This window comes from Pleurodeles waltl, chromosome 7, assembly GCF_031143425.1.
Source record: "Pleurodeles waltl isolate 20211129_DDA chromosome 7, aPleWal1.hap1.20221129, whole genome shotgun sequence".
Classification (NCBI taxonomy): domain Eukaryota; kingdom Metazoa; phylum Chordata; class Amphibia; order Caudata; family Salamandridae; genus Pleurodeles; species Pleurodeles waltl.
In genome coordinates, this window is record NC_090446.1 from 1,533,650,482 (window position 1) to 1,533,663,321 (window position 12,840).

At 56.2% G+C, this 12,840-nt stretch overlaps 1 protein-coding gene across 1 annotated transcript in view; it reads left to right on the forward strand.

The window, feature by feature from the left end:
• Window positions 1-221: 221 nt before the first annotated feature.
• The window catches only part of MEGF8 (multiple EGF like domains 8), a 338,669-nt gene continuing 326,050 nt past the window's right edge, over window positions 222-12,840 (forward strand). Inside the window, exons 1-2 of the mRNA XM_069201403.1 lie at window positions 222-298; window positions 12,113-12,637. Of these exons, the coding sequence (XP_069057504.1) occupies window positions 12,469-12,637 (169 nt within the window). The 5' untranslated portion in view covers window positions 222-298; window positions 12,113-12,468. The remainder of the gene's footprint in view (window positions 299-12,112; window positions 12,638-12,840) is intronic.

Genomic DNA, 12,840 nt, shown 5'->3' on the forward strand with positions numbered 1-12,840 from the left:
CCGCACGGACACAGAAGAAGGCCTGCGCTGGGCGTCGCTTGCACTGCTGGGGTTTAGACCTCTCTCTCTCTCTCTCTTTCTGCGCCGTGAACAGAGAGGAAGGACTGCTCTGCCCACTGTGCGCACGCACTACAGGGGTTTAAACCCCTCCGCCGCACAGACACAGAGGAAGGACTGCGCCGCTGGATTCTGCGGGGCTCGGGGTTAGTCCTTCTTCGCTCTCGGCGGCGCTGGCCTGGGATTCCCGGGGCGGCGGGGGCTGGAGGGCTGCAGCACCGGGAGCGGAGCCGTGGAGCGGGTGAGGCGCTCTCGGGAGTCAGTGCGGAGTCCCCGCGCCCCCCCGGGGTCCCATTCCCAACCCCCTTACCAGTGTGTGCTATCACAGGCCACGGGGGGGGGGAGGTGTGTGTAGGAGGACCCCCCCCCCGGCCCAGGCCTCGCAGCGAAGGCCCCGGTACCCCCCGGCTCCGCTTGCTCCAGGTGGAGCGTGCAGGCCCCCCGGGTCCCTGTCTGCAGCTCTGTATGGTCTTTGTTTACACCCCTGTACGGTCACTGTCTGCACCCCTGTACGGCCACTGTCTGCACCCCTGTACGGTCACTGTCTGCGCCCCTGTACGGCCACTGTCTGCGCCCCTGTACGGCCACTGTCTGCACCCCTGTACGGTCACTGGCTGCACCCCTGTACGGCCACTGGCTGCACCCCTGTACGGTCACTGTCTGCACCCCTGTACGTTCACTGTCTGCGCCCCTGTACGGTCACTGTCTGCACCCCTGTACGGTCACTGTCTGCGCCCCTGTACGGTCACTGTCTGCAGCCCTGTACGGCCACTGTCTGCGCCCCTGTACGGTCACTGGCTGCACCCCTGTACGGCCACTGTCTGCAGCCCTGTACGGCCACTGTCTGCAGCCCTGTACGGTCACTGTCTGCACCCCTGTACGGTCACTGTCTGCGCCCCTGTACGGTCACTGTCTGCGCCCCTGTACGGTCCCTGTCTGCACCCCTGTACTGCCACTGTCTGCACCCCTGTACGGTCACTGTCTGCACCCCTGTACGGCCACTGTCTGCACCCCTGTACGGTCACTGTCTGCGCCCCTGTACGGCCACTGTCTGCGCCCCTGTACGGCCACTGTCTGCGCCCCTGTACGGCCACTGGCTGCACCCCTGTACGGCCACTGGCTGCACCCCTGTACGGTCACTGTCTGCACCCCTGTACGTTCACTGTCTGCGCCCCTGTACGGTCACTGTCTGCACCCCTGTACGGTCACTGTCTGCAGCCCTGTACGGCCACTGTCTGCGCCCCTGTACGGTCACTGGCTGCACCCCTGTACGGCCACTGTCTGCAGCCCTGTACGGCCACTGTCTGCAGCCCTGTACGGTCACTGTCTGCACCCCTGTACGGTCACTGTCTGCGCCCCTGTACGGTCACTGTCTGCGCCCCTGTACGGTCCCTGTCTGCACCCCTGTACGGTCACTGTCTGCACCCCTGTACGGTCACTGTCTGCGCCCCTGTACGGTCACTGTCTGCACCCCTGTACGGTCACTGTCTGCACCCCTGTACGGTCACTGTCTGCACCCCTGTACGGTCACTGGCTGCACCCCTGTACGGCCACTATCTGCACCCCTGTACGGTCACTGGCTGCACCCCTGTACGGCCACTGTCTGCACCCCTGTACGGTCACTGTCTGCACCCCTGTACGGCCACTGTCTGCGCCCCTGTACGGTCACTGTCTGCGCCCCTGTACGGTCACTGTCTGCGCCCCTGTACGGTCACTGTCTGCGCCCCTGTACGGTCACTGTCTGCGCCCCTGTACGGTCACTGTCTGCACCCCTGTACGGTCACTGTCTGCACCCCTGTACGGTCACTGTCTGCACCCCTGTACGGTCACTGTCTGCACCCCTGTACGGTCACTGTCTGCGCCCCTGTACGGTCACTGTCTGCGCCCCTGTACGGTCACTGTCTGCGCCCCTGTACGGCCACTGTCTGCGCCCCTGTACGGCCACTGTCTGCACCCCTGTACGGTCACTGTCTGCGCCCCTGTACGGTCACTGTCTGCGCCCCTGTACGGTCACTGTCTGCGCCCCTGTACGGTCACTGTCTGCGCCCCTGTACGGTCACTGTCTGCGCCCCTGTACGGCCACTGTCTGCGCCCCTGTACGGTCACTGTCTGCACCCCTGTACGGTCACTGTCTGCACCCCTGTACGGTCACTGTCTGCAGCCCTGTACGGCCACTGTCTGCGCCCCTGTACGGTCACTGTCTGCACCCCTGTACGGCCACTGTCTGCACCCCTGTACGGCCACTGTCTGCACCCCTGTACGGTCACTGTCTGCACCCCTGTACGGTCACTGTCTGCGCCCCTGTACGGTCACTGTCTGCGCCCCTGTACGGTCCCTGTCTGCAGCTCTGTACGGTCACTGTCTGCACCCCTGTACGGTCACTGTCTGCACCCCTGTACGGCCACTGTCTGCACCCCTGTACTGCCACTGTCTGCACCCCTGTACTGCCACTGGCTGCACCCCTGTACGGCCACTGTCTGCCCCCCTGTACTGCCACTGTCTGCCCCCCTGTACGGTCACTGTCTGCACCCCTGTACAGCCACTGTCTGCGCCCCTGTACGGTCACTGTCTGCACCCCTGTACGGTCACTGTCTGCACCCCTGTACGGTCACTGTCTGCGCCCCTGTACGGTCACTGTCTGCACCCCTGTACGGTCACTGTCTGCACCCCTGTACGGTCACTGTCTGCACCCCTGTACAGTCACTGGCTGCACCCCTGTACGGCCACTATCTGCACCCCTGTACGGTCACTGTCTGCACCCCTGTACGGCCACTGTCTGCACCCCTGTACGGCCACTGTCTGCACCCCTGTACAGCCACTGTCTGCGCCCCTGTACGGTCACTGGCTGCACCCCTGTACGGTCACTGTCTGCGCCCCTGTACGGTCACTGTCTGCACCCCTGTACGGTCACTGTCTGCACCCCTGTACGGTCACTGTCTGCACCCCTGTACGGTCACTGTCTGCACCCCTGTACGGTCACTGTCTGCACCCCTGTACGGTCACTGTCTGCGCCCCTGTACGGTCACTGTCTGCGCCCCTGTACGGTCACTGTCTGCGCCCCTGTACGGCCACTGTCTGCGCCCCTGTACGGCCACTGTCTGCGCCCCTGTACGGCCACTGTCTGCACCCCTGTACGGCCACTGTCTGCGCCCCTGTACGGTCACTGTCTGCGCCCCTGTACGGCCACTGGCTGCACCCCTGTACGGTCACTGTCTGCACCCCTGTACGGCCACTGTCTGCGCCCCTGTACGGTCACTGTCTGCGCCCCTGTACGGCCACTGGCTGCGCCCCTGTACGGCCACTGTCTGCACCCCTGTACGGCCACTGTCTGCGCCCCTGTACGGTCACTGGCTGCACCCCTGTACGGCCACTGGCTGCACCCCTGTACGGTCACTGGCTGCACCCCTGTACGGCCACTGTCTGCGCCCCTGTACGGTCACTGGCTGCGCCCCTGTACGGCCACTGGCTGCGCCCCTGTACGGCCACTGTCTGCACCCCTGTACGGCCACTGGCTGCGCCCCTGTACGGCCACTGTCTGCGCCCCTGTACGGTCACTGTCTGCGCCCCTGTACGGTCACTGTCTGCGCCCCTGTACGGCCACTGTCTGCGCCCCTGTACGGTCACTGTCTGCGCCCCTGTACGGCCACTGGCTGCGCCCCTGTACGGCCACTGTCTGCGCCCCTGTACGGCCACTGTCTGCACCCCTGTACGTTCACTGTCTGCGCCCCTGTACGGCCACTGTCTGCACCCCTGTACGTTCACTGTCTGCACCCCTGTACGTTCACTGTCTGCGCCCCTGTACGGCCACTGTCTGCGCCCCTGTACGGCCACTGTCTGCACCCCTGTACGGTCACTGTCTGCACCCCTGTACGGCCACTGTCTGCACCCCTGTACAGTCACTGTCTGCACCCCTGTACGGTCACTGTCTGCGCCCCTGTACGGTCACTGGCTGCGCCCCTGTACGGCCACTGGCTGCGCCCCTGTACGGTCACTGGCTGCACCCCTGTACGGCCACTATCTGCACCCCTGTACGGTCACTGGCTGCGCCCCTGTACGGTCACTGTCTGCGCCCCTGTACGGTCACTGTCTGCACCCCTGTACGGTCACTGTCTGCGCCCCTGTACGGTCACTGGCTGCAGCCCTGTACGGCCACTGTCTGCACCCCTGTACGGTCACTGTCTGCGCCCCTGTACGGCCACTGGCTGCACCCCTGTACGGCCACTGGCTGCACCCCTGTACGGCCACTGTCTGCGCCCCTGTACGGTCACTGGCTGCGCCCCTGTACGGCCACTGTCTGCACCCCTGTACGGCCACTGTCTGCACCCCTGTACGGCCACTGTCTGCGCCCCTGTACGGTCACTGGCTGCGCCCCTGTACGGTCACTGTCTGCGCCCCTGTACGGCCACTGTCTGCACCCCTGTACGGCCACTATCTGCACCCCTGTACGGTCACTGGCTGCACCCCTGTACGGTCACTGTCTGCGCCCCTGTACGGTCACTGTCTGCACCCCTGTACGGTCACTGTCTGCACCCCTGTACGGTCACTGTCTGCGCCCCTGTACGGTCACTGTCTGCAGCCCTGTACGGCCACTGTCTGCACCCCTGTACGGTCACTGTCTGCGCCCCTGTACGGTCACTGTCTGCGCCCCTGTACGGCCACTGTCTGCGCCCCTGTACGGCCACTGTCTGCGCCCCTGTACGGTCACTGGCTGCACCCCTGTACGGTCACTGGCTGCACCCCTGTACGGTCACTGGCTGCACCCCTGTACGGTCACTGGCTGCACCCCTGTACGGTCACTGTCTGCACCCCTGTACGGTCCACGGTCACTGGCTGCGCCCCTGTACGGCCACTGTCTGCACCCCTGTACGGCCACTGTCTGCACCCCTGTACGGCCACTGGCTGCACCCCTGTACGGTCACTGTCTGCACCCCTGTACGGCCACTGTCTGCACCCCTGTACTGCCACTGTCTGCACCCCTGTACAGTCACTGGCTGCGCCCCTGTACGGTCACTGTCTGCACCCCTGTACGGCCACTGTCTGCGCCCCTGTACGGTCACTGTCTGCACCCCTGTACGGCCACTGTCTGCGCCCCTGTACGGCCACTGTCTGCACCCCTGTACGGTCACTGTCTGCACCCCTGTACGGTCACTGTCTGCACCCCTGTACGGCCACTGGCTGCGCCCCTGTACGGCCACTGTCTGCGCCCCTGTACGGCCACTGTCTGCGCCCCTGTACGGCCACTGTCTGCGCCCCTGTACGGTCACTGTCTGCGCCCCTGTACGGCCACTGTCTGCACCCCTGTACTGCCACTGTCTGCACCCCTGTACGGTCACTGTCTGCACCCCTGTACGGCCACTGTCTGCACCCCTGTACGGTCACTGTCTGCACCCCTGTACGGTCACTGTCTGCGCCCCTGTACGGTCACTGTCTGCGCCCCTGTACGGCCACTGTCTGCACCCCTGTACGGTCACTGTCTGCACCCCTGTACGGCCACTATCTGCACCCCTGTACGGCCACTGGCTGCACCCCTGTACGGTCACTGTCTGCGCCCCTGTACGGTCACTGTCTGCACCCCTGTACGGTCACTGTCTGCGCCCCTGTACGGTCACTGGCTGCAGCCCTGTACGGCCACTGTCTGCACCCCTGTACGGTCACTGTCTGCGCCCCTGTACGGCCACTGGCTGCACCCCTGTACGGCCACTGTCTGCGCCCCTGTACGGCCACTGTCTGCACCCCTGTACGGCCACTGGCTGCACCCCTGTACGGTCACTGTCTGCACCCCTGTACGGTCACTGGCTGCACCCCTGTACGGCCACTGTCTGCACCCCTGTACGGTCACTGTCTGCGCCCCTGTACGGCCACTGTCTGCGCCCCTGTACGGCCACTGGCTGCGCCCCTGTACGTTCACTGGCTGCGCCCCTGTACGGTCACTGGCTGCACCCCTGTACGGCCACTGTCTGCACCCCTGTACGGTCCACGGTCACTGGCTGCGCCCCTGTACGGTCACTGGCTGCGCCCCTGTACCACGGTCACTGGCTGCGCCCCTGTACGGTCACTGGCTGCGCCCCTGTACGGCCACTGGCTGCGCCCCTGTACGGCCACTGGCTGCGCCCCTGTACGTTCACTGGCTGCGCCCCTGTACGTTCACTGGCTGCGCCCCTGTACGGTCACTGGCTGCGCCCCTGTACGGTCACTGGCTGCACCCCTGTACGGCCACTGTCTGCACCCCTGTACGGTCCACGGTCACTGGCTGCGCCCCTGTACGGTCACTGGCTGCGCCCCTGTACCACGGTCACTGGCTGCGCCCCTGTACGTTCACTGTCTGCACCCCTGTACGTTCACTGGCTGCGCCCCTGTACGTTCACTGGCTGCGCCCCTGTACGGTCACTGGCTGCGCCCCTGTACGGCCACTGGCTGCGCCCCTGTACGGCCACTGGCTGCGCCCCTGTACGGCCACTGGCTGCGCCCCTGTACGGCCACTGGCTGCGCCCCTGTACGGTCACTGGCTGCGCCCCTGTACGGTCACTGGCTGCACCCCTGTACGGTCACTGGCTGCACCCCTGTACGGTCACTGGCTGCACCCCTGTACGGTCACTGGCTGCACCCCTGTACGGCCACTGTCTGCACCCCTGTACGGTCCACGGTCACTGGCTGCGCCCCTGTACCACGGTCACTGCTGCGCCCCTGTACCACGGTCACTGGCTGCGCCCCTGTACCACGGTCACTGGCTGCACCCCTGTACGGTCACTGGCTGCACCCCTGTACGGTCACTGGCTGCGCCCCTGTACGGTCACTGTCTGCGCCCCTGTACGGCCACTGTCTGCGCCCCTGTACGGCCACTGTCTGCGCCCCTGTACGGCCACTGTCTGCGCCCCTGTACGGCCACTGTCTGCGCCCCTGTACGGCCACTGTCTGCGCCCCTGTACGGCCACTGTCTGCGCCCCTGTACGGCCACTGTCTGCGCCCCTGTACGGCCACTGTCTGCCCCCCTGTACGGCCACTGTCTGCCCCCCTGTACGGCCACTGTCTGCCCCCCTGTACGGCCACTGTCTGCCCCCCTGTACGGTCACTGGCTGCACCCCTGTATGTTCACTGGGTACGGTCACTGGCTGCACCCCTGTACGGTCACTGGCTGCACCCCTGTATGTTCACTGGGTACGGTCACTGGCTGCACCCCTGTACGGTCACTGGCTGCACCCCTGTACGGTCACTGGCTGCACCCCTGTACGGTCACTGTCTGCGCCTCTTTAACGTCATTGTTTACACCCCTTTTATGGTAATTGTTAACGCCCCTTTATGGTTATTTTATAGTCGTTGTTTGCACCCCTGTGTGATAATTGTCTGCGCCTCTGTTTGGACATTGTCCGCACCCCTTTCTTGATTGTTGTTTACACCCCTTTATGGTCGTTGTTTACATCATCTGATCAGTGCCACGCCTTCTCAGCCTTCACTTCTGATCCCAATTTATCTGCCCCCTTTGGTATTCCTGTTATGAGTCTCAGCCCCTGTTTCTCTGTTGGCTGTGTATATATCAACTATGATGTTAATATTTACATCAGTTCACCTGGATATCGTTGTGACTATATTTCCCAGCCATGTATGTGGCATCTATATTAGGAAAATTTAGCAAAAACCGCCATAACGCTTTACAGAGGCAAAGATGCAGTCAGTGAGAGATTGGATGGCCAGAGTGAACTGTTACTGCCTTGTGATGTAGTGTTACTGGAAAGAGGGGTGCCTTTACCTGTTTCCTGAAATAGTGTTAGTTTGTAGGTGGTCCTGATGAATATGGGAATACTGCTCCAGATCATTGGTACTTAGATGCAGAAGTCCTGTTGCCTTTTTTTTTTGCTTCTTTGACGCCACACTGATAATTTCAAACCTGCGGGTGTGCCATAAGCAACCAGAGACGGTGAGCTTGTCAGCCCGGCGGTGCCTCTAGATATGGCTTTGCAGATGATGTAGCTGGTTTTGAATATCGTTGGCCAGCAAGTGGAGCCAGGGGAGTGCCTTCTGGCCTTGCCAGGGCCCCTGAATGGTGCAGAGGGGAGGCTGGAGACCATGCAGCATGGTATTGCCACCATCAGGAGGCAAGGTTATGGAGTCTTTAACTGTGGTTTTGAAGTTGCTCGATTAGAGGAATGTTTTCATGTTCTTCTGCAGAACGAGCTAGTACCAGGCCTTCTTGGTTTTCTTGGGGATGTGTAGCAGGAGGGTGTGTTTTTGGGTCCTGTAAGAATCAGTGACTTTGACTTCAGTGAATGTTTATGTTTGAATCCGGGCAGGCGTGTACTACTTATTGTCGGTGGTGAGTAGTAGGAATTCTATTGTGATGGGTTGAGATTCAGGTAGATGCTGAACATCCAGGTCTGTATGATAGGCAGTGTCTGAGGTGCTAGATCTCAAGCAGATGGAGGCTTTAAGTGGATGTATGTATCATTGAAGTATTGGGTAGTATTGTCCCAAAGGGTTCCAAAATAGGGCTACATGATGGTAAACAAGATGGAAATCTGGGTATTCCCCAAGTTATCACTCTCTTCTGCGATCTGGAGGTTCCCATGTGAAAGAACTGGTGTCAGCTGTAAAAGCGAAAGGAGAACCACTGAAGAACTTTACATTGAATCTCATTCGAGGCATCAGGGAGTGGACGAGGGACATTAGGGAATGCCATACTGTTCATCTGCTGACAATTACAGTGCTGACATGACAATTTTTTAAATGCCATATTGGGCTCATGTTTTATGACATCATTTTTACATTCGACGGCTTACAGCTTTTAACAGTGGCCCATTGTAGCTGTCTTATGTCATGGTGTTTTCATTCTAGTGCATGATGTCGTCATTTTTAAATTTATTAGCTGCCATGTGACAGCTTTTTCATTTTATGTTTTTGATGCCCCTTTGTGCATGTGCTCTGCTTCTGATTTTATCAAGTTAACATTTTCTGCATTTGTATTGTATATCTGGCTGTGATGTCAATTTGTTTACATCAAGTAGCTGCGTCATCATTGTGTGTACATCTTCTGTCTGTAATGTCTTGGGGTTACACGTCCTGACCTTGATGTTCTGGTGTTATAACAGTCTAACTCTGAGATGATGATTAAATGTCTAAGCTGTGATGTTGAGTTTATTTACCCTGCTCTAAAGCCAGGATGTTTATGGGCTCTGGTTGTTATGTTGTGGTGTTTGCTTCACCAGCTTGTAGTGTTTATCTGACCTGTCTCTGATGTCATAGTGTTATACAGTGTTATGATTTTTTTATGATGTTTTCAGTCTAGTGATGCTGTATTTTATTGTACAAGTTATCAATGCAGTAAGGTTTGTGTGTTCTGTTTTTAACATAATGGTTTCATTGGAAATGCGGTTGGTGTTTACTTTTCACATACTATCTGTGAGTGATGTTTGGGTTCTTTGGTGTGCACTCTTTGCATTTTCTGTTTTCATTTTAGTGACTGTGATGGCATGCTCTTTTTGTATGAATGTATTCCTTTGATGTGAATTATACCGCTGCGCTTTGTGAGTTGTATATTTGTTTTTTATATAGTAGTGTAACCAAGTATATTGCTGTAGGTAGGGTAGTGCCTCCTGCATGGTGGTCAGTTGTGTTCCCCTGCCATGAGTGTGAGTATCTGGTAGCCTAGTTCGTGATTTTTCGCTGTGGTTGTTCCTCTGCCTGTCCTGGACCTGGAGGGCTGCACCGAGCATACCTTCTTTCGCTTGATAGTAGACTACCATTCCTGTCTTGGATTTAACATGCAGAATGGTGGTGGCAGCGTGATGTGTTTTGTGAATCAATAGTTGTGGCCAGATCTTTTAAGGGACGAGCACACAAGTGCTCTGACCCCAGCTGTAATACCTCTGTGGGCTTTTAATCATGCCCATCAGTTTAGTTGGTTCGTGGGCTTGCCTTTTAAAATCTGCTTGATTTCAGTGGTGAAAGGCATACCTTTTCCGTGTTTAGCCCTCCTCGAGAGCACCAGTAAACTACTGAAAACATAAAAGGCTCCATGTTTTCCCCATGACTTCTAGACTACTTTATTTTTTTATTTTTTTTATTTCCTATGCAGCACGATCTCGCTGGGCAGTAGTCGAGTGCTTTGCAGGACATCGACCCTGTTACAAGGATAATTGCACTTTTGCCAATACGTTTGACTGCAAGCGAACTTCTTTTTCCTTCACGCTCATGGTGGCCATCAGCTTGCTTATGTGAAACTGGTTTACTTTTCATTTTCAGTTGATGTGGCAAGAAAAGTCCAGTTAGGAGTTTTCAACGTTAATAGCTCTAACTCGAGTTAATGCAAGATCCATTGTATTGCAAATGCTCGCTATCTGGTCACTGGAGAGGAGGCCTACTGGTCCACTCGATTAAAGTTCTGTGTCCGTGCTCTATCACAAGTCCAAAAGCTAACATCCCAGTGCACATTATGAGTGTATCCTGTGAGATTAATGCTTTGTGTGTATGAATCAACCAGATTAATGGAGGCCTTATAGGTTACATTTTGGACCTGTGCACAAGATTGGGGTGAGGTTATTTTCATAGACCATGACAGTGTGTTGCTGACATTTCTGAAGTTGGAGGTGAAGATCTGGAATCTGAAGGTGGGGGGGAAAAAAGAGGCTGGGCTCCCATCAGAAATTCGATTAGGTCATTTTTCTGACGGGGTTTCCATATAGTGTTGCTGAATGCTGCCACTTAGACGGTGAAGGGTAGGGCTGCAGTCTCTATTGTTCAGAGTGCGTAGGGTCCTTTGTGTGAGGCCAGCATTTTGTTCCTTTCATGATTGCTCTTCAGAGTGTCCTTTGATAGCCAGGGGCAGGAAGCTCACATCTCTTTGTCTTTATTTTGGGTGCTCCTAACTGCTGTGAGGAGAACCACTGTACTCGAGCTGTGCCCTGAGAGGGGCCCAGAGAGGACACACGAGAGAAGAACCGCACAAACCTGTTTGTAATGTGCACAGGGAATTAATATCCCATGCATGTTTGTAATGTATAAGAGTGGGCTCTGTTGACCCACCTGTTCTTCAAGATGTCAGTTATTTTTGACCATCTACTGTTCACGCAAGCATGCATATGTGCCATGGCTGAAGGCCAACAAGTGCTGTACCTTTTTTATCAGTCAACTGCTGTCAGGTGCTCATTGTCTGGCTTAAAGGCAGTAGACGCCCATGCCTTTGGTTACAACCCCTAACCGGGAAGACTTTGCATTTAGCACCATATATCATACTCTGTCCATAACCTCAAACAAAATCCAGCCACTATTGTTTATCCTTCTCTTAAACTATACACTATCGCATCCCTTAATGGTTCTGTACCCCTTTAACTTACTTCACCCCTTTATTTAAATGGTGCTTGTAATGAATGCCAAACTTTTTTGAGCAGGTTTAATTTTTTCCTCTTGTAATAACTTTCCCTGAAAATATATTTCTCTTAAAATGTCTCTCTGATCCTGATGTATTTGCCTCTTTTGGTTTATACATCTTTGTGCCCATGCAGTGCTCTGACTCAGATGTGCTTCCTCTGTGCTGGTGGTAAAGTATAAAGAAAAGTAACCTTCTGTTTGTTGCTACGAAGTGTGCAGGGGTTGTTGCGTCACATGCTCTGGATGGTTAATAAGTTGCCTAAAGAGACCCAGGTCGCTGCACTTGAACATGCACGCAGTGTGACTGTGTGGTTTGTCTTAGGAGGTGGGCTCTGGATCGTTGTGCAATGGCATGTGAGAAAATACCCCCTCTCTTCGCCAGAGGTAATGTAGTCTTCCCAGGGTTGAGTTTGTATGCACTCGGTTACTTGGGTAACAGGAAAGGGTTGATGAATCCGGCAGATGCTTTGCTGAGTCCTTCCAGGACTCTTAAAACATGACCAATGTTCAGGCTGCTTCTTTACCGAAGGGACATGTCACTGAAAGCGGTTTTACGAATCACCATATTTTCATTCTATTCAGTGAATGATGTGGCAGGGATGGGTTCTTCCTCTGTGCTCTGACTTGTAGGGGGGATTCTTTTCGTCTTTGTGACTCCAGATTTGACAGTGTTTTTACACCTCTCCTTTTCTCGCAGGTGGATGAAGCCTTTAACCAGTAACAATGAGATGGATGTTTCTTCAGAGAGTAATTTGGACTTTCCATTGGTGCTGAGGCATGGCAAGGATAATGCTGTGGACAAGGAAGCAGTTGGGTGACCTTGTTAGTGACCTGGAATCTCAAAAGATAAATGGGACTCAGGACATTGCAGGCTACACACCCCAAATATGAAGTCAGCGAAACCAGCTGTGTGAAATGCAATGGTGTCCTCCTCCCCATCAGAGTGACGGAAGGGAGGCTGTGAGTGCCCCATCTGCTGCTGGCAGCCTTGGTTGTGCCCTGTAGGAGGCAGCCGTGGTGGTGTCTTTGTGTGCAGTATCCTGTGAAGACAAAATGATGCTCTGGCTCGGCCTTCTCTGGGGCCTCGCCTTGTCGGGGATGCACAAGGCAGTGGCTGGAGACTGCAAGGGACAGCGGCACGTGCTGAGAAACCCCTCTGGATACGTCACTGATGGACCTGGAAATTACTCTGTAAATGGGAACTGCGAGTGGCTAATCCAAGGTCAGTAAAGAGTCATTTTCCTCCTGTCAAATTATGTTAGAATCTTTTTTCAAAAATACCAACATTTGTTGCATTGGTGTCTGTGCAAAGCTATTTCATTTATTGAATTGTAGTTTTTAATTTTGTGCGTATCATTAAAATCTGTTAAACATCAATAGGAACCTCCCATCTAATGGTCTTGTTCAGTCAAGCGGCCCCTGACA